Source organism: Cibotium barometz, chromosome 14 (genome assembly GCF_041138505.1).
Source record: "Cibotium barometz isolate CiBa-2024 chromosome 14, ASM4113850v1, whole genome shotgun sequence".
Taxonomy (NCBI): domain Eukaryota; kingdom Viridiplantae; phylum Streptophyta; class Polypodiopsida; order Cyatheales; family Cibotiaceae; genus Cibotium; species Cibotium barometz.
In genome coordinates this window covers 44,737,735-44,760,169 of record NC_141059.1, presented here as the reverse complement: position 1 = coordinate 44,760,169, position 22,435 = coordinate 44,737,735, and the positions used below count along the sequence as shown (strand labels likewise).

The following is a 22,435-nucleotide window of genomic DNA, read 5'->3' as shown; positions in this document are numbered from 1 at the left end:
GGTAGTTTTATGCACAGTTTTTGCCACCGAATTTTGCTAAGAATGTGAAGAAGGAATGGGATTGGCAAGAGGGAGAGTTTGTGCAGACTTATATGGGCAAATTTTGGAAGGTGCTGCTGAAGGTAACCCCCTTCATGTCTCTTGATGAAGAAGAGAAAAAAAGAAAGTTTGAAGCAGGCTTGCATTCTGTAATATAGGACAGCCTAGAGGTGTACCCGAATCAAACTCTTCAAAAGCTCATTCATTTGGCTACCATGGCGGAACGGTTGCATGTTTTGCCCAAAAACAGGTCATTTTCAGATTCATACAAAGGCAAGAAGAGGGCTGGTTATGACCAGAAAAAGGAGGGGCAGCCCCCTAAGGTGACCAGAAAAGTTCTTCACATACAAAGGAAGGCTCATCTAAGAAGCCGGGTAGTAAATTCTTTGATCATGGGTTGTCCAAATCGCAGAGGCTTGAGTATGTACGAGATGGGAAATGTTTTGGATGCGGCAGCAAGGACCACTTGTATCGTAAGTGTCCAACGAATCCCAAGAATACAGGGGACAAAGCAGAGAAGCCTAATGTGAATGTGATTCCCGATGTTCATGGAAATACGGAGCAGCCAATTGAGAGCAGAACCATATGCAGGGCATGGGGGCAACTAAAAGATCAGCCTGCTCTTTTCCTTTCTGATGATGCATCCATAGATAACTTCATTTCTGACGAGATGGCTGCAGCTGTTGGGTTAAATGTATTAGATTATGGTATGCAAATGAATGCTGATGCCGCTTTTGCTGGTAAAGGGGTTAATGTAACTCCTATCGTTGGGAAACTCCGCATCCATATCCAGGGCCCCTTGCTGCGTTTTTGGCAAATCCATAATAAAATCCATGGCTATGGACTCCCATGGCTGATCCGGAATAGGCAACGGTTGAAGCAAACCGGGTGCCTTACATTGGTCAAACTTCACTTTCTGGCAAACCATACATTCGCGCACATAAACATCTATGTCTTTGCGCATGTTTGGCCTGAAAAAGTACCTCTCCAAAGCCTATGTAGTGGCAAGAATTCCTATATGCCTTGCATACAGCGGTGCATGGCATTCATCCATCACCTTAACGCGTAAATCCTTATGTACACAAGCGATTTTGCATTATTAAATATCCTCCCCATATGTAATAGTTCCGGGTTGAAATGCCCTGCGGTAAATCAGCCCATCCAAGCTGAAAATCATCATCCAAATCATACGAATTTCGAATATTGGAAAGATCCTGATGATAGGCAACAATGACAGCATGTACTTGTGGCCTTCTAGAAAGAGATCTGCTACTACATTCTTTTTACCAGGTGTATGCAAAATCTGAAAATGAAACATGGAGAGGAAATTTGCCCATCTCATATGCTTCTTTGATAATTTAGTTTGCATCAAAAAGTACTGCAAACTCTGGTGATCGTTTTGACAACAAATTCAGTGCCAAGAAGGGCATGAATCACTGCTAATAGCTCTTTTTTATAAACCTGCAAGTGGAGCTCTGCATGTTGAAGGGCGTGTCCTTCCTGATTCAAAACAACTCCAATACTATCCCACATGCATCACACACTCAATAGAGAACGGTTTATGTAAATCCGGAATAATCAGTACCGGTCCTGATATGATACAAGCTTTCAACTTATGGAAAGCTTCCTTCTCTACATCACTCTACTTAAACACAGCTTTCTTCTTAGTGAGATCATGCAAAGATTAGGCAATCTCAGAGAAGTGTCTGATAAACCTCCTGTAGTATGCACATAATCCAAGAAAACTTCTAACTTGGTGAACTGAGTTCAACTCTGGCCAATCCTAAACAGCCTGTAATTGCTTGGATCCATGCGTACCCCATCCGTGGATACAATATGACCAAGATAATGAATCTCAGAGAAGAAGAATTCACTCTTCTTACCATTTATGTAGAGCTTGTGCTATCTAAGCTCTTCAAAAACTGTCGGCAAGTGTTCGCTATGTTCTTGCTCATTCTTTGAGAAGACAATGATGTCATCAAAGAACGTGCCATAAAACTTCATGTGTTTCCTGAATATGTGGTCCATCATTATTAAATGTGGCGGGAGCATTAGTAAGGCCAAATGGCACTACTAGAAACTAATATAGCCCAAAAGCAGTTCGGAAAGCCGTCTTATGAACATCCTGAGGTGCCACTCTGATCTGATGATAGCCACTTTTGAGATCAATGCAGCTAAAACAAGTAGCTCCTCCCTCTTTATCCAAAATATCATCTATGCGTGGAACAGGAAATCTGTTCTTAATCGTGATTTTATTCAAGGCACGATGATCCTCGGGTCTCTCCGGTGGTAACTCACTAGGCAAAGCATCATGAAAGTAATCACTAAAACCATGCAAAAACTTTAATCTTTCATGTGTCAAATGATCCACATTTACATTAGTTTGAGCATGTTCAACTTCATCTCTGACAAAAACCAAGTAAGAACAAGTCGACTTTTTCATTACTTTGCGAATTTGTACATGACTGACAATAGGTTTTGTGCTTCTTGGAGCACAAGCATCTCTGACCACTTCCCTACCTCTATGCAAAAAAGAAATTTTCTTGGACTTATAGTACTTCTTCGGCTCCATACGAGCATGCCAAGGCATTCCCAACAATACATCACATCCCATGAGTGGAGCAACCAAAAAGCTCTCATGATCCAGGTAAATGACGCCATATGGACCATCGTTGACAGGTTTAGCAAGCAGGCTCATTTCATTCCTGTGTGAAAGAATATCAAGCCTGAGCACATGGCAAGGATATTCTTGGCCCAGATTTTCAAGCATCATGGTATGCCTAAGACTATTGTGGGAGATCGTGATCTGAGAACCACAAGTTTGTTTTAGTGGGCTTTATTTGATAATATGGACACAAGGCTGAATTTTTCATCAGCTTATCATCCTCAGACGGATGGACAGAGTGAAATTGCAAATTCAACTGTACTTGATTTGCTCAAATGCTGTGGCTGAGCGGAAATCAGATTGGGAGAAGTACTTGACTCTTGTGGAGTTTGCTTATAACAATACGGTGCATACCTCGACTAGGAAAGCAACCTTTGAGATTGTTTATCGCAGGGTAGTGCTTCCACCTATCCTTCAAATGAAGGACGAAATTTTTGTTGTGGATGATTATGTTAAGAGATCTGAAGACAGCGGACAGCCACACAAAGAACTCAGGAAAAGCATAAGAAAGTTGCAGATAAACATCGCAGACAAGTGGATTTCAAAGAGGGTGATTGGGTGCTTCTCAAGTTTGAGAAGGCACGCCTTCAGAAGCAACCTGGCAACGAAGGCAAGTGTCCAAAGTTGTCTCCCAAGTACTATGAGCCATTCCACGTATTGGAACGGATTAATGAGGCGGCTTTCAGGCTTGCTTTGCCTAAACATTGGCGCATACATAATGCTTTTCATGTTAGCCTCCTCAAGAAATATGTGGATCCTAAGCCGCTTGAGCCAGTTATTGAGGACCAACCCGAAATTGATGAGCTTAAAGAAGTGCTTCAACCGGAATTGAGTGTGTTCATAAGTAATGGAAAGCTGTTGGTGGCAGGCTTATCTGCAGGTTCCTTGTGAGGTTTAAGAACTACCCCGCTTTAGATGCAAAATGGGTAGATGAAGACTATTTCAAGGATTATCCGGATCTTCTACATGTTTATTTAGCCGCATTTCAATTGCGGACAACTAATTAGAAACCGGGGAGATGACTTATTTCTGGGGGCTCCGGGGACGCCTGGAAACCTTGTGGATGCGTGTGTGCACACCTGTTTGGGACTAAGGCAGTGGTCCTATGTGTTTTGCAGGTGGTAAGTGACCCCAAACTCAATTTACAGCTTATATTTTATTATACTAAGGTTTATGAGTGCAGGTGTTCACATACACTTAAATTTGGGCGGACAAATTATAAAGTGTTCACATACACTTAAGTTTGGGTCGACAATTTTTTAAGTGTTCACATCAAAAGGACCAATTTTTAATACTCAAAGTGGGCAGCCCATCTAGCCAAAAAAGCTCCACGAGTTGCTATTCTGGGGGGGGGGGGGGGGGGGGGGGGGGGGGGGGGGGAAGAACCAAAATCAGCTAGGCGCCCCCCGTTTCAGCTGTTTTTGGCGGTGGAACACCCTGGGCTTGAGATAGTTGTCAGTGGAGCATGCAAAAGAACTTGGGAGAGCTGATCGACTACGGATAGGGCTGCTATATAGCTGGTTGCTTGCCTCCATAGCTGCTACAGGAAAAAGCGATTCTTCTCTCTCTCTCCCATGAAGTAGTCGACCCCTTCTGGCTTCTCTACAGGGCTGGTCGACTGCTGTACAGCAGGTTTCTAGGCTGAATTTTGATGCTCAGATTGGAGTTCAAGGCAAGCATCAGGACATCCTTCTCATCTCTTGGGGTGACCTGTACATGATGTTTATGGGCTGAAAACAGTGCTGTTCAGTCCAATTCAGCAAGGTTCTTCGCGACATATTTGAAGGCAAACAGTCTCTGAACCTACGTGAAGCCTGTGGCTCTAAGGGTGGAACCTTCGGGTGGCCAGAGTCAAGGTTTTCATGGCTGGTTATTCGGGACAGCACCACTGCTAGAGGGTGTTATCACGTACTAGAGTGTGGCTGTGCCCGAGGGACTCGTGGAAGCTTGAGATTGAGTACTCAAGCAATTGTTTGATTTGTTTTCATCTTATTCTGGATATATCTGGTGCCAATTTGAAGAGTGTTTACTCTCTGGCACCCGTTCTCTTGTACCGGAACACTCTGCTGGTAATAAAGATACCTCAAGGGAGCTTCAGCCCCTAGTGCTGTGTCTTTGTGCAGATTTTCATATTGTTGTTTCAGTGGTATCTAAGTATGATGATGACGTTGTCAGATGCTATGTATGATGCCATGATGTTATGTATGGGATAAGGTTTTCTGCGTACACGCTTCCGTATTTGTGGCAACTTATGATGCTCATCTGACGATACACATGAACATGCCACGGTTACAAGGTATAGGCAATACCTGTTGAATATATGCACCGCCCCCAAGCTGATCATATACAATGGTTTGAAAAAATGGCTTGGATCAAAGCATTGGATCAACGCAAATACACATGCACTCCTCACAGAGGTGGTTACAATGTCATGGAGGATGTCATAGAGACTCCTGCTTTTGCATACATTTCCAGCCTCACAGTTCACCCACTCATGCCAAGAGCCAATCACTCACATACACGATTAGGAATTCCTGAATGTCTATAGTAGCAGTTTCCAAAAAGTTATGGGTGAAACAAAATTCACCATGTCCCGTCCAAGACCTTACTCTTTGGAAGAACTAACTATGTGGCCACTTTGTATGATGTCCCTAACCAATTCCAATTAGCCATCTCCAGCATTCCCTCTTCACACCACTTCCCGGCTGAAGGAAGCAATCAAGAAGCTCCAAAATGGCAAAGCCAAGGATCATGAGGGCCTCCAAGCAGAGCTTTTATCTCATGGCTGAGGGATAGTCGCACTGATCCTCACCACGCTATTTAGTGAGGCTCTATATTAAGGCTTCCCCACAGGTTGAACCATTCACACCACAGTCCAGATTCGTAATTCATAAAGCACAAGATCCTCACCACGCTATTTAGTGAGGCTCTATATATAGGCTTCTCCACGGGTTGAACCATTCACACCACAGTCCAAATTCATAAAGCACAAGATCCTATGGACACTGGTAACTATTGAACCATTGTGCTAGGCCTTCTTACGGCCAAGGTGTATGGATCAGCAGTTGAAATACACATTAGTGAGGAGGCCGGGTGGCCACATTTACTGCATCTGAGGGGCAGGCAGGGTTCAGGGGAACGTTCAACCTTGGACCACATTTTCACTCTTAGAGCTCTCATTGAGGAGGCTAGACACTGGAGGTAGAAACGCTTTACTATTTCTTTGTGGACTTCCACAAGGCATTTGACCCAGTCCCATGGGCCTGCCTCATCTCACGACCTCAGGCTTTAAAGATTGCAGATGATATCATAAAGGCAGACATGGCAGTGTATGAGCAGGTAGACTACAACGTATGCACCACCCAGGGCATGTCTGAAGAGGTAAGTCGCACCGGTGTGAAGAAGGGATGCTCCCTACCCCCACTCTCTTTAGTCTCGACAAGGATGAGGAGCTGCCATCCTTTGTGGATAAACTAGGACATGGCCCAGAACTCACAGAGACCCTTGTTCCCAATTTGCTTTACACACATGATGTCCTCATTTTAAACACAAAAACAAGCCTCTAAAGACATCGGACAGCAGAACACGCCTTTTGTGATAGTCGAAACATGAAGGTCAATGATCTTGACACACATCTCCAGAATAAGTCATTCACCTTTGCTGGGGTGCACGTTGAGATTGTCACCTCCTATGTGTACATAAGATTCACTATCTGACAGTGTGTCAAATTTAACAATACCATCTAGAAGCTAAGACCACCATCTAGTGTCCAAACCAGGCCTAATGTGGCAAGTTGCTCAACCATGGCTTCTCCTCATAATGGGGACCTTACAAAACATGAGCTAACTAAACCCATTACAAAATAGAAGAGGGTCGACATTGGTATCCAACAATAAAGGCTCTTATATGCCTCGTCAATGAGTCTCTCCATCAAATATGAAGCGTAGGGTCCAAATCCTGATCGTGCATTGTATTGTCTCTTAAGCTTTTTGATTCACGTCCTAAGATTTCTAATCTCTATCACTCTAACTACAACATCAACCTTGACTCCTTTGCCTCCAATAACAGTCTCCAGAGTGCAGGCACACAGTATATAATCAAGGAGTGATGTGTCTATAAGAGTAGAATCTTAATTGGTAGTCTTCCTGCACTTTATCTATGGTATGGTGGAAAGAGATCAGAAGCCTTTGCGGCCGGCAACTCTCTTTGATCCTCATAAAGTGATGCATATGCCACCTCATCTCAAGAAGAAAAGGCGCATACATCTATGATGTACGTACAGAATGAACAGTGATAAGAGGCCCAAAACTCTCTCTCAAAAAAGACATTAATATCTTCCTTTAATCTTATAGTAGAAAGCACACCTAGAAAGATAAAGCTCCTCTTACTGCAGATCCCCATCTCACATAGCTTGCAAATACTTCAAGCAACACCTGACTGAGTTTCTCTAAAACAAACTGTTTACGTCCTGGGTGATGGGAGAGAAGACCAATTTGACCAATTGCAACCAAGCTCTGGGAGTCTTCTTTCGGCCCTAAACACCATCCTGGAACATGCTTGATGCAAAACGCATTCAGAAGACAGAGAAGAGAGAGAGAAATAGCTGAGTATTGAATATATTCCATAGTGCAAAACGGTACATCTTGGCTAGCCAACTGGCTGCCCCATCAAAAGGTGGTAAATCGCCTAGTCTAAAACCCTAATCTACACATTGGAATGAGATGCCTCCGGACAGCAGACCAAGCCGCCTTCGGGTGGGCACTCAAGCTGCTACTACAGAAGGATCTACTTGCTCACATTAAGCCTGATAGAATTTCAAACTCTCAAAGCTTATCACTATGGCACTCTCGAATGCCTTTTAAAAGTCCACAAAGTGGCAATAGACTTTCTCAGATATGGCATGTGCCTCTTCAATGATTGCCCTAGTGTAAAAATATGAAAACCAGCTTGTCCTTCGATTCTCATTCCAAGTGTTTCCGCAAACTTGCTTACCATTGACTCACATGCACAAGCATCCATCTTGAAGTTCCACCACGATAGTCCTGTGATTACTTAGCTCCATTAGATAGCCAGATTTGTGGGTCAGATGGTGGTGTTTAAAGTCCAAGTGTGAGGGAAACCGTGGCAGACTGCTTCGTTGAATAGACTGGCTAATATTAGGGCTAGAACCACCTATTCATAACCAAATAATATGTTTGTAGTTCATCATGTTCCCTTACTCTTCCATTATGCAACTCTTTAGTAGCATCTATCACATTAGCAATGGTAAACAAAAAAGTTTCATAAGGTCTGGAAGTTTCATAAGGTTTGAGGAGAAAGACATGAAGGCTGCAGGCTGCAAGTGTGCTAAGTTCCACAAGGCATACTGCTATTCCGGCTGCACATGGCCTTCAGCGGCAGCACATGGGCTATACAGGCTGAGCAAAGGTGTGCGGATCGCTTCAGTGGTGTACAAAAGAGCTGTATGGGCTATTGCAGGCTGAGCAAAGGACTGTATGGTCTGTTGGCACAAGCGAGCTGCAGCCGTGGTACAAGGATAGCACTAAGGCAGATTCTCAGAACCAAAGGTGTTGCAAACGGAATCATGATGCTGAGACCATGAAACTCAACAAAGGAAAACGCATGTGCTTCAGCAGTTGAATATTCATATTTGGGAGTCCCCACAGGCTACTTACTTTGACCCAGGCTTAGTTAGTACGAAAGGTACGGTACGGTACGGTACGATAAAATACGGTACTAATTGGTACCTTAAAATTTTTTGAGGTACGGTACGATATTAGTACGTTTTTAAAAAAAATACTTCCTAAACTTAAAAATTGTAGACAAGAAGTTACAAAATAGTAGAACCATGAACATAATGCAAAATTGCTACAAAAGGATAGGCCAAAAACTCATGGCATGGACGACCGCCAACATGCGTACATACATGATACTACATACTACAATACATCATCAATGGGCTAGAAGGAGATAGATGCCCAATGCCTAGAGAGCTATAACATATCAAAAGTCTACATCATCACCAACATCTGCATGATCATCAACATGATCACTACTAGAGTGTCCATCAAGAGAGTTCTCTGAAGAGAACTCTTCGAAGGTCGACGAGACACTCTGGGGATCATTCTCGCTAAGTAGGTTGCCGTCATCATCAAACAAGGGCTCTCTAGGCAGTGGGGTATCATCATGGGGGGGCAATGGAATATCATCATGAAGGCGGGGATTGGAGCTCGAGGATCCCCGCCTCACATATGTGCGAAGGCCACCCTCTGCCGATGTCGAAGGCGGAGGCCTATGAACTCCAACTGCTCGGTCCCGTCCATGCTGACTCCTAGTGCTGCGAGTATCTGCTACCACAAGCTCACTATAGAGCTCCATGAAGATTGCCTCCTCCTCCTCATCAAGTTGTTGATTGACACTTGCAAAGTTTTCACTCGTCAATGTGAAAGTGTCAACATTGACCTACACATTAAGGCACAAAAGTTAGAGTCTGTACAATGTACACAAAACTTAAAAGTTATGAGTCATGACAAGTTAGAGTCTAGACTTGTCACTTACCTGCTTGGCACTACCCATACTAAGAATGCCCTGCATCATGCGCAAGTTAGTGCGGCAGTAGACCAACCGCTCCAACTGTCGTGTGCTCAGTCGATTGCGTATCCTCGTGTGTATGAGAGAATAGGAACTCAAGTTCCTCTCACATGCACCCGTAGAACAATCCTGGGCTAGGACCCTTAAGGCTATGGGTTGGAGATGCTCTAGTCCATACCCAAAATTGTCCCACCAAAAAAGGGGCTTCACAAGTGACTCCCTCCTCCAGCAAGTGGGAGACGAAAAGGAGGTTTGACCTCTCTGATCAACATAGCAGCCCAACTCCTCTAGAAAGGCATTGTGCTCATCAACTGGCACAGCTCGAAGCATATATGCATCCCGATCTTGTCGAACCTCCCTATCGGTGCAAACTACTGGAGACTTGTAGGCTGGATGTACCAATGCTGCAAACCCGTGGATTGGTTTGTGCATCCACCTCCATCTCTTCTGTGCAAACCTCCATGATTTGTGCTCGCTCGTCAAATGTAATGTCTGTGCAAGCCTCCAACTCCACAAGGGCAGCTCTAAAGAAGTGGACAAGAAGGCCCATGGTGGACCCCTCGCAATCTGTCATCCGCAAGAGCCTATAGATGGAGTCATAGCAATGACAATTGCTCGGACTCTAGTCCAAAATCTCTCCTCTAGGCAAAAGCGTTGCATGGCTTTGGCCTCTTCACTGACGTGCTCATCCCATTCGTTCCACATGGTGGAAACAACTGTCTGGCAAAGAGCGGGCCTCACATCGTATAGACGCTCCAAAACCAGCCACATGTAGGCAAAGCGGGTGGCCGATGGCTTCTTCAAGTCAAGCCTGCTATGCTCACGAAACATAGCAAGCACCTTCACCTTTAGCATGAAGAAGTTGACAATAGATGTAGCTTGTTGCACAATCCTCTTCACCCACCCGAGCTTCGCCGCAACCTCCATGAGTAAGTCAATGCAATGACTCGCACATGGAGTCCACACAATGGTGGGGAATTCCGCCTCAAGCAAGCGGCCCATGCGTCGACAATTTGATGCATTGTCGGTGATGACTTGCACCACATTTTGAGCCCCAACCTACATGGTAGATAAATCATGTGAGTTGAGGGCTTTGCACAAATGACAAAATCAGCCACACTTAAGTAAAATAATGCTTACCTCTATGATCGCTTGCCTAATATGGCGGTAGATGAAACTCCCGATAGTCTTTCTCCCCCTTCTCCCGGTGTCAACCGCACGCAAGAAGTATGTGCCAAGCGGGCAAGACACAAGGATGTTGATAATGCCACGCTTCCTTTGATCACTCCATCCATCTGTGAGAATAGAACATCCATACTTCGTCCATGCGGCTCGAATCGGGTCAAGGGCTCGATCAATTCTCTCCTTCTCTTCATCAATCTTCCTCGGGTGCATAGCCGTGTAAGAGACCCCGTCCACCCCTCACATGGGCCCACATTCGCAATCGCCGTCACCATCTTCTTCCATTGCTCCTTTTGGAGTACATTGAAGGCAAGATTGCATTCAATAATGGTGCGAGCAATCTCTATCTCCGCAAGGCGTTGCCGCTCCTTAAGGAATGCAACCGAACCTCTCACACTACCCATGACTTGGTGGAGAGAGGGTTGCACCCCTTCACGCTCCACCACCCTTTGCCTTTTGCCCGGTGCGGAGGCGGACCGTGAATCCGTGGAAGTGGCAGTGGAGGATACACCAATGAAAGAGCCGGTGGCCACTTCATCATGTGCCGATGGTGGTGCTAGTGGTGGTGCCGGTGCGTGTGTTGATGATGCTCCTCTACTTGAATTTGAGCCGCCGCTCATCTTCCACGAAATGTCATCGGCAATGCTTTGCGGAATCTCCTTGCATGGGGCAACTTGTCCCCCAATCTTTGAAAGGTGCTGGAGAAGCCTTGTTGCACCACTGGTGTATGACTCGCCGCAATATCGGCATGTCCAATGATGGGAGTTGGACTTCTTGGTGTCCTTCTCCACATTGAGGCAATGCAAATCAAAAGCCTCATGCTTCTCCCGAGGCATGATGGATAAGAGAAGGGCTAAAGCGTGGAGTAGAGGAGAGAGCGTAGAGAAGATGAAGTATGGGAAGAGCTTGGAGGAAGAGAACTTGGAGTAGAGGCTCAAGTGGGATGGAAGGAGCTTGGAGGAGGGTGGAGGAGAGGCTTGGAGTAGATGGAGGGTGGTGGAGGAGAGGCTTGGAGTAGATGGAGGAGAGGCTTGGTCCTTGAGGCTTTTATAGAAGGACTCAAGAGAGATGAAAGGAAAACAGCCAAAAAAATGGGCAGAAAACGGTCAGAAAAAACGGGCAGAAAAACAGCTATTTCCAACGGGCAGAAACAGGGCAAAATCGTACCTAATCATACGGATACGAATCGTATGTACGATCTGATCCGTACGACGTACGAAACTAAGCCTGCTTTGACCCCACAGCTGTCATACAGTGGATGGCATGCCCGCAATACATCATTCCATCAACTCTTTGAGACAGAAGTATTCAGGATTGTTTTGGAATTTTCTCTTGAAAGCCCCAGAACCCGAGACAAAGTCATCCCTAAACCTCAACAACCCTACATAACCCCCGTGCGTGAGCGCACAAGCACATGTGAGAGTGCACGAGCATGCGCACATGCACATACAATGGTCGAGTGTACTTATGAACAGAGTTATATGGTCTCTTCAAAACATGGAAAAGCTGATCATGTGATGATGTGCTTCATCTATGTCATCCAGAGCACCTACGGCATCTCTTGCCAGTTGATCTTTCCCTTAGATGCCTATCATGAGAGGTCTCAAGGAAGAGAAAAATCACCCACGGCAGTGTAGCCAGAGTCTGTTCTTGCAAATCCATAGCCTCCAAAAAGAGAGTTGTGTGTGTGTGTGTGTGTGTGTGTGTGTGTGTGTGTGAGAGAGAGAGAGAGAGAGAGAGAGAGAGAGAGAGTTATCAGACCTCATTCAACGAGACTTTTGGGCGCTTGTCGTGGGAGGTGGACGGAAGAAGAAGTCCGTCCTGCTTGCATGTTGGCGGACGGCCGCCTACGAGGCGCTGCTTAGCCAGAAATTTCCGAGGGTCCATAAAGCCCTCCTCTTCCAGCCTCCTGACTGCCAACGCTAGCCCCTTTCACAAGCTTACAAATATACATGGCACCCAAGATTCTGGAATCTCGTACGAAAACGGACTGCATCTTGCACGTGTCCCTCTCTGAAAAAGCCCGAAAAAGTCACGGTCCACGGATGTTTAAATTTTAGGGATATAAACGCCTAGAAGTTGAAAAAAGGAGAGAGACCCCGCGTGCCAAAAAAAACATGAAGATGAAATTCGAAAAAGAGGGAATGACACTTGTCAAATAAAACATGAAGATGAAATTCGAAAAAGAAAGACTTTAGGGAACAACACTTGTTATTAAGAAAAAAAAAGGGTAGAAGTTTATTCTATAAATTTTGCTTTTGAAAAATTTAGATTTGGCGTAGATTTTGGTCAACAATTAATAATATAATATTTGTAGCTTTTTAATACTCTTACGGATACACATCCCAGTAGCCAGATGACTATGTCTAAAAAACTAATGACTTGGCCACTTTACCAGCAATTGAGGATTATTTTTTTAAGTTGGGCGATTTTTATTACATGAGGGTCGCGCATACCATTTTTACAAACACACACACACACAGGTTCAAGAGTTACAAGGTAGTACCATGTAATGTAGGCGGCCATGGATCGATCGGGTTACCAGCCATACATTTTAAACAACTGACCTACCCATTGCTTGATACAATTGAGGATTTATTAAATGAGTATTATTAGTTTCTTTTCTCTTCCTCCTTAATGTTTAAATTTGCATTACAACAGTTGAAGATTTATTAAATGAGTATTTTTAGTTTCTTTCCTCCGGAATGTTTAAAAAGGTTTTTGAAGGTTCTTCAACTTCTTATTTAAGTGTTTGATATACACCTTGTATACAAAATGATTTGAATATCTATTGTTTTTTTTTATGAACATGGTTGTCCCACAATGTCAAACTTCAATCTTCAATTCAAAATAATTTAGCAAGGGTTTTCTAAATACTGACACAAGCAACAATGTGGCAAAATAAATAATTATGCAAATTCATGTCCATTGTGTAGGCAAATGGCATCAAAAGTTACCTCTTGAAACCAAGAAAAATGGGAACACCTAAAATGAGATTGTATAAGCTTCGATAAGGTGGTGGGAGTCGGCAGATAAGGTTTTCTGTGTACACGCTTCCGTATTTGTGACAACTTCTGATGCTCATCTGACGATACACATGAACATGCCACGGCTACAAGGTATAGGCAATACGTGTTGAATATATGCACAACCCCCAAGCTGATCATATACAATGGTCACTATTTCAGAGATAGAGGGAGGGGGCTGCTTACAAAAAGTTAGGGAGGAGGAGTATTGTGTGTACATGCATGTATGTGTGTATATTAATGTGTGTGTGTGTGTGTGTGTGTGTGTGTGTGTGTGTGTGTGTGTGTGTGGTGTGCTTATGTGTGAAAGTGGTGCATGTCCAAGCAGGTGATTATGGGCACACGTGTAAAGAGTGTGAACATGTAAGGGATGCATGTACATGTGGATGCACAAGCAGGTGATTATGGATGCACATGTGTAGAGAGTGTCCACGTAAGGTGGCTGTGTTTTGTGTGATAGGACTTGCAGATGTGGCTGTGTTTTGTGTGATAGGACTTGTAGATGTGTGTGTGTGTGTGTGTGTGTGTGTGTGTGTGTACACATAGGTACATGTGTGCGTTTTGGGTTTTTTGTTGTTTTTAGTTCTATTTTTTATTTTAAGTTATTAATCATACCCATATATATGTGTATGTACAATTAATAAGAAGTGCTATGTTACATATGTACAACCGGGTTTTAAGGTTTCAACTCACCATGTGGCCTCATTGAGCAAAGGTGGAGAATTGGTTGCTCAAGCATGTTGGCTTTGCTGGCATGCTTGATTGAGCTCTATCTTTCCATTTCCAACTAGTGAGTTAGTGTTACAGTGTGATGCACATGGGTGTTATGGAGTTGTGGTGCGTTTTTTAGACCTTTGCATTGCTTGTCGGCAATGCCACAAAAGTGTGTGCACGGCTCTCCTTGGGGTTTGGCATCATGGGTGGCTTTCTTTTAAACATGGATGGCTAAGGCCAGGCCTTGAGATTCCTCCGTGCTTACATCGAATGTTGGGTGTGTCCTGCTGGTATGGGACACTAGGGGCTTTGCACATGGAGCCAAAGGAGCATTCCGGTATGACACAATGGAATGAGGACGAAACAGATGAGCTAGCACACCCACACTCGGGAGTTGCATTGCAGCTCTAAAGCAAGGCCCAATGACACATGATTCGGCAAGGCTAAGATAACCTCCATACTTAAACATATTTGGCACCATCGATAGGGACTAGCCTAGGGTGGGTTAGCTCCATTCATCCGTCCATTCCAATCTATTAAGATCTCCTTATATTACTCGATGTTGATTAGGAGGTTATATTCCAAAAAAGATACGGTTTGGAGCCTTGGAATTGTTTTTTATTTTGATTTATACCTTGTTGCATTAGGGCATTCTAGTTTCATATCTTGGAAGGGAAAAACCTTAGTTTCTTGGTGATTTGCGAGATTTTGGAGCCTACAAGGCTTAGATTTCTTTGCCTTCAACCAATAAATAGTTTAGTAATTGTGATTAAGAGTGTAATCCACTTATAAAACATAAGCATTAAGCTCCATTAGGTGTGGATTAGAGTAGGATAGTTAAATTTTATTCGTGCATTTCGTATTTTTCATGCATTTTTTGAATTGGTAGCCAAGAAGCATACAAAATCAACCAAAAATCTTAATCATGTGCACAACCACCATTAATTAGAATTAGAAATCTTAATCACAAGTCCAAAAAAACTCAACTCTAAAAACTTGGCCAAACCAACTCTCAAGTTGGGAAATGTAAGCCCATGGTCCCGTTAAAAAAAGACGAGCCAAACATGTGAGTCAAGGGGTTTGTCGGTGTGAGGGAGCTTAGTGGAGGGAGCTTTTCTTGGCTACCTCTCTCTCTCTCTACTTTGAAACTCTCTCTTTAACTCTCCCCACCACCACCACCCCCTCCCAGACCAACCTAGCCTAGCTCCTCCCCTCCAACATAGCTCCTTCCTTTCTCTCTCTATCTATTACCATCTCTATCTCTCTCTTCTATCACACTCTCTTCTCTCTCTCTCTCTCTCTCTCTCTCTCTCTCTCTCTCTCTATCTTTCTCTCTCTTCTCTCAATTTCTCTACCATCTCTCTCTCTCTCTCTCTCTCTCTCTCTCTCTCTCTCTCTCTCCTTCCTTGTGATCTCTCTCTATCTCTCTCTCTTCTCTCTCTCCTACCATTTGTATCCCTTCTCTCTCTCTCTCTCTCTCTCTCTCTCTCTCTCTCTCTCTCTCTCTCTCTCCTTGTGATCTCTCTCTCTCTATCTCTCTCTCCTACCATTTGTATCCCTTCTCTTTATCTCTCTTCTCTCTCTCTCTCTCTCTCTCTCTCTCTCTCTCTCTCCTACCATCTCTTTCCCTTCTCTATGTCTCTTTTATCTTAATCTCCCCCTCTCCCTCCACCCCACCCTCTCTCTCTCTCTCTCTCCCCCTCTCTCCCTCCTAACTTCTACCATCTCTCTCTCTCTCTCTCTCTCTCTCTCTCTCTCTCTCTCTCTCTCTCTCTCTTCTCACTTTTTTTCTCTCTTCTATCACTCTCTCTCTCTTGCTATATCTCCCCCTTCTACCATTTCTCTTTCTCTCTCCCCTTCCTACCATCTCTCTCTATATGCACCTCCTACCATCTCTCTCTCTCTCTCTCTCTCTCTCTCTCTCTCTCTCTCTCTCTCTCTCTCTCTCTCTCTCTCTCTCTTACTCTCCCGGATCTATAGCTTCTCTTCCTTTCTCTCTCTCCTACCATCTCTATCCTTTCTCTCTTTTTCTTTCTCTCTCTCCTACCATCTCTTTCCCTTCTCTCTCTCTCTCTCTCTCTCTCTCTCTCTCTCTCTCTCTCTCTCTCTCTCTCTCTCTCTCTCTCTCTCTCTCTCTCTCACACACACACACACACACAGATCATATTATGGTCATTTATACAAACAAGTTATGTATGACGTTTGTTCTTGCTATAATTTTGCTTTTTTACCCTCAACTCAAGAGAGCGCTTTATTTTGTCAAAGAAAATTTATTTAAATGACTTTCACATGAAAGAGGACAAAGAGAGAGTGACTGTCCAAGAGTGATCAATACCGTCATTACAACAACCACATGAATTAACAATGATTATTACTCCCCCCGGGCGGCGCACAGTGGCATTTGTAGAATGAAGGAGTGGCCACAATTATGAATTTTTATACTCACCTTCTTTTCTACTACATCATGCAGAGAGATAGAGGAATAACTAAATCCGTTTCCCTTATGAAGGTATTTAGAATCAATGTCTATAGCTCTCTGCCTTATTTCATCCCTCCTACAAATATCACCATCACGTTAATGTGAATGTAGTGCCATCAAAATGACACATTCTTACAATGAGTACTTTTAAATTCCTTCAAGTCGTACCTTGCAAAACCCTTCCGTCTATTGATTTCTTCCAAAGGGTAGGATGGCTAGTATCATACACATAATCTATCTTGGGATGATCAAATTTGTGCTCTCCTAGGAGTCTTGTAAAATGGACACATATGAAATGTAGGCCTACTCAAGTGATACGATTGCAGTGATTACCAATGCGATCAAGCATACATTATTAAACCATGCAAACAACATGAAAATATTATGGCTCACCATAGATCCATGAACGCACCCCACTTTAGTATTACAACGTACACTAAGAGGTACCCTACTTTGTATCCTTTTCCATCTACCTTGGAGCACATGTTTATCACTTGATACATTGACCTGATGATAACAAGTGCACCATTGTCATCAAGTACAATGAATGGAAGGTAAAATAAATACTGCTCATCGCCCTCTATATAGTTTGTAACTTGTAAGTATGGTGAATTTGACACGGATCTCGAAAAATAGAGAAAACAGGAACTTGCAAGAAAATAGTTTATTCAACCCACTTAATATATCAAAAGACCACAAATTTAACATAGTCAAGAATTGCATGAATAACAAATAAAATACTTAGCTCGAGATAATGAATGAAACATTGGGTGTAATCATCTCCCCTCATGTGTGTGGCCTCTCCCCACACATGAGTATTTACGTAATTCTTCATTCCAAAATAGGTCATAGCCTCCAAAAATACAAAAAGGTGCTTTTACTTGTACGGCACTCTCTTATGCTCAAAATAGAGTGTCCTTAAATTGAGGCTAGGGTTAAAGCTTTTTATGTAGATTCTGAGGAAAATATGTACGTGAGAATCCTCTAAGCATCCAAGTGTTTTGATGTGATTACAGGGCCACAAGGACCACATAGAGTCTTCAAGAGTTTAAGAGCTCACACGGAACCAATTACAACTCAACCTTTAAATGCAATAGACATATTTTTCTTGAGTCAATCAAGGTGACATAGGCCTATATGAGGATGCCCAAGGTAACCTCTTTAACATCACCAGCACACAAAGGGATAATATTAAAGTTCAAGTTTATGCTTGATAAATCAAAACATTCCAAAATAAATCAAAATGTGCACAAGCTAGCACATGTATATACAAAGCTTGTTAGCAAAAATGTATGTCAACAAATAATAGTGTGCGAATTCTCCTTAGTCTTTTGAATTCTCTTCACCTATAAAATAACCAATAACAAATTAGTAAAAAAATACTTCATAAGTATTCAAACCATTACCACACACATGTTTGCCGGTGTAAATAACTGAGGAATCACCCTTCCATACAAACTAGGTGTAACAAACATTAGAGGCCCCAACCATACGTCAATGTATACCAAATGTATTACTGATAAGAAGGATTACACAAAAGAGGAGCTCAAAGGAAGGACTGATAAATTAAAACAGTCCTTTATTTCAAGTGCTCAGTCTACAGAAGAAGAGGTCTTGGACCTTGTGTCTGAGAAGGAGGAGGAACTTCTCAGCACAAATTTGGATGTGGCAGAGTTTAAGGCCTCCACTATCATTGATGAAGGAACGTCATCCATCCATGGGGAGCGATTGACGTCCAATTTTGTCATGCTTGGGCTACCGTCCTTCCTAATTAATGGGAAGTATTACCTCCTCCTCTCCCACATTCAAAAACTCTACAATTTTAGGGAGGATTATTGTCTTGCTATAATAGCAGACGGAATGTCATCCGTCCATGGGGAGCGATTGACGTCCAATTTTGTCATGCTTGGGCTACCGTCCTTCCTAATTAATGGGAAGTATTACCTCCTCCTCTCCCACATTCAAAAACTCTACAATTTTAGGGAGGATTATTATCTTGCTATAATAGCAGACGGTTGTGAAGTTGCGTCCGGTGTTCTCGATGTAGAGAATGAGCATAAGGATGAATTTCTTGCATTGGACACAGAAGTGACAGAAAACTTCTTAGAGGCCCCAGAAGCAATGTCCTTGTGCTTTAAAAAAGCCAAGGAGAATGAAGCCTCTCTTCCTTCAGAGGAAGAATTTCAAGCCCTTCAGCAGAATATGGGCATTTCTGAGTTTGGTAAGGAACTTGTTCCCGAACTTGACCAAGAAAATGAAGAGGGCTCCATCAACCTTTGGGATGCAGCGAAGTTGGAGGAGGATGAGAACCAGAGGGTAAATTATTGCTTCTATTACTTCTATTACCTGAATTAATTATTTCTTTAGTTTGTCTGGTTTAATTCTTATTGCTTCAATCTGTTTGAAATATTTCTTACTTTAGTTTGTTCCTCCTGGTTTTGTTAATGAAGATAGAGCTTGATGACGCTGATGGATTTCTTGGACGAGGTGGTGCTGGTCGTGCAAGAGTTGGACAAGATGCCGCTCTTGCACACACTGTCTCTTCTATCGACAAAAATATATTTATTATATATCATAGCAAGTACTCCAGGGATGCAGAGATTCCACTCCTTACACTGAAAGTCCTATCTAGGTATACAGGGTATGCATTTATATCTTATAATATACATAAAGTCATGCTTATAGAGAAGTGTGTTGCCATCCGTATCTTTGGATACGGGCCTAGTTTTTGGCCTTCTCGAGCAGGTTATTTTCTATGATATTCAAGCTATGTCCTAGGTGCAGGAGTGGAGGATGTAAAGTCACTCAAGGGCTATAGTCGTAAGAGGCTTTTGCGTTATGGAGGGAGAATACCTACCAACAAGGGGGAGCAAGAAGAGAAGAGACTCAATAGCAATTAGCTCTTTTCGTTGTAAATATTTTCACTTTAAATCTTCAATATAATGGAATGGTGTAATTATTTTTTATTTTCAAGTCAAAAAGCTTTACAACTTTCTTCTAAATGTTTACTTCCTAAGTCAAAAATGTTTACAACTTTATTCCAAATACTTTCAATTTCAAAGTGCTATTTCTACTTCCAAATTCTTCCTATGCATCTTCATGAAGATCTCCATGTTGCATGATGTGCGGGTCCTGTGCCAGCTTTCCACTTTAGTGATCTTCTCTGTTTGGCATTATTTTGTGCTGCCCTTGCTAGAGTACTCATACGTGTCCTTTCCATGGATAATTTTCACCCAAAAGTGTATCTGTAAAACCAGTTAAACATCTCCTTAAGGTAATTTGTACGAGTCTTCCCTCCTCCATGTCGGATGTTTTTAAAATATACTCCTCTTGCTTGATAGTGAGATTTCTCCATTCCTTGTGTGCTCCACATGTCCAGAGAACCATATTCATTCATGAAGTATGCACCATGAGCATAAAGAATGTGCTGCAAAAAAATTAAGAGAGTTAGTAGTTATTCATACTCGTTTCTTAATATCCAGTAGGAAGGAGCAAATGTGTTTTACCATGTAGTGCGTAATGTTGGTTTCACCCCATGTATCAACCATGGACTTCGTAAAATTAGAAAGCTCGTCTTTAAATTTTTGGTTGTTGCTCCTTTGTGGTTGTCCTGCTTTTGGTCAAAAGTTTCACCATCTTATTGAAGTCTGTCCAAACCTTCTCACGTAGTAGAATTACAAGGCTTGAATTGGTGCAGTCAAATGTTGTACATTTGCATAAATCCTTCCACAAGTTCCAAGGCTTGGTTGAGTCTATGGCATTTTCTGGCTTCTCCAAAAAACATCTTGCTTTATTTCCACTCATGGACACTTGTTGTGCAACCTCATGATTCATGCCAGAGGTCTTTTTGTTAACATTAATCTGCACATTGCCACCATGGCACCCAATTGAGTTGAGTAGTTACTCTACTTTATGAAGAGCTTCTTCTTGTCGTTCTTTTCCTTGCATGGTAAATGCATAATCTATGTAACACTTGAGCAAACGGTCAAACACATGCATGAATGCATGCAGTGTACATACAGAAGTGGACATTCTTCAGGTTAAATGGAATTATAGGATTCCATTCTGGGTCTCTCAAATGCCTGTTTGGCACAGCTAGCATGTTGGCAGACAAGACACCTCCAACCCAGTTGCCAGCATCATCCATGGGGTCGTGCTCAATATCTTGATTCTCAAGCATCCTCTTCTTTCCCGACTTTTGTTTGTTTTCCCTCACCATTATCATGCACCACGGACAAGGATTTGGGGTGTTGGCACCTTCTGGACACCCAAGTAAGCACTTTATTGTCTTCAGGTCACCCCCCAAATGCCCTCTACCTCAAGTTTTTCTCCCTAAATCTATGCTTTGATGACAGTAGTAATCCAGGGTATCCTATCAAACATCCAAGCAAGAACTTCATGTGTCTCTTGATACTTCAAATGCCCCAAGCCACCATATCTCTTTCTCATATTGGACACTATATGAGGGAAGGTCTAGCTTGCAAATCCTCTCCCTATGAGGAGTTTGGTTGATCTCAGTATATTCCCCTCAAATGTGTCTTCATTGAGAAAAGACGATAACTATGAACTTTTTGCATATGCCATAGCCTCATTCATGAGTGTGATACTCATTCGCTCTATCCTCTTTCCTTTCACAATCTGACACTCATCCATTTTCTATGTGAATAAATTGGCCTTCGATGAAGTCCCTTCTTGTGTCATTATTCTTGCCAATTGTTATTGAGTAGGACTCCCATGTGCTTTTTATGCCTTTATGTATAATTAAGTGCTCTTATGAAGCAGATATACATGAAGTACAAGAATTCAGTCATATAGACTCTTATTGAGCTGCTCTTATTGAAGTAGCCACTTGTTGGTGAGGCTTGAAAGAATTACATTGTCTTGCGAGGCTTAGATAGATATCTTCACAAAGGATTAGATATCCTTGTGTTGTGAATATTCTAGATACAATTGGAGAGGTTTGGAATCTTGAAGGAAAATTCCAGGCGATGGGTTGTACCATTGACCAGGATTTCTCCCACCATGGCCCCCCCATTGAGAGATGTACCTGGAAAGTTGTCGATGATGAGGCCTTGGTGAAAATGTCCTCCACCCAGTGCATGAGTATGGATATGTACTCATGGAGTAGCTTAGCCAAAATAAAATTAAGCTATAAGATTAACAAAGATGTAATGGCTATTTAAGATCGTTGGGAGTTGTTTGGGATATTCTACCATTTTTAGGTAGGCCATATATGTGACTCCCTTGTGTTTGTTTGTTTTTTGTTTTCCCTTAAATATATATATATATATATATATATATATATATATATATATATATATATATTTCTTTTCTTTTCTTTTCTTTTCTTTTCTTTTCTTTTCTTTTTGGTTGGCTACCACCTTGCGAACAATAGGTTCTTGTGGCTACTCACCTTTTTGAGAGAACAGGCTCTTATGTCTTCCGCGGTATCTGCACGTATGCTTCACATCCACCACAGGGGTGAAAATACCATTGTAAATTTACCTTTGATGTGCTCATAAGTCTCCATTACAAACATGGGAATTGATTCTTAATTTTGTGTTTCAAGTGTTGTCGAGGTAGTAGGTATAACTTTTGGTTGGTTACCATTGGGGTTGATTGAACATACAAGATCTTGTGTAGGTGGTGAATGCACGAGAGGGGTTGAATGGTTTACTTGGTGTTGCTTGGGCCTCCATTCTTGTTGAATCTTAGGTGAAGATATTGGGGTTGAAGTCG

General features: G+C 42.6%; 1 protein-coding gene across 1 annotated transcript in view; it reads right to left on the bottom strand.

Annotated features, from left to right (window-relative positions):
- The window catches only part of LOC147632068 (uncharacterized), a 41,520-nt gene extending 29,061 nt beyond the window's left edge, over nt 1–12,459 (bottom strand). The window contains exon 1 of the mRNA XM_086808643.1: nt 12,239–12,459. Coding sequence (XP_086664769.1) covers nt 12,239–12,364 — 126 coding nt within the window. The 5' untranslated portion in view covers nt 12,365–12,459. The remainder of the gene's footprint in view (nt 1–12,238) is intronic.
- Between the last annotated feature and the right edge of the window lie 9,976 nt (nt 12,460–22,435).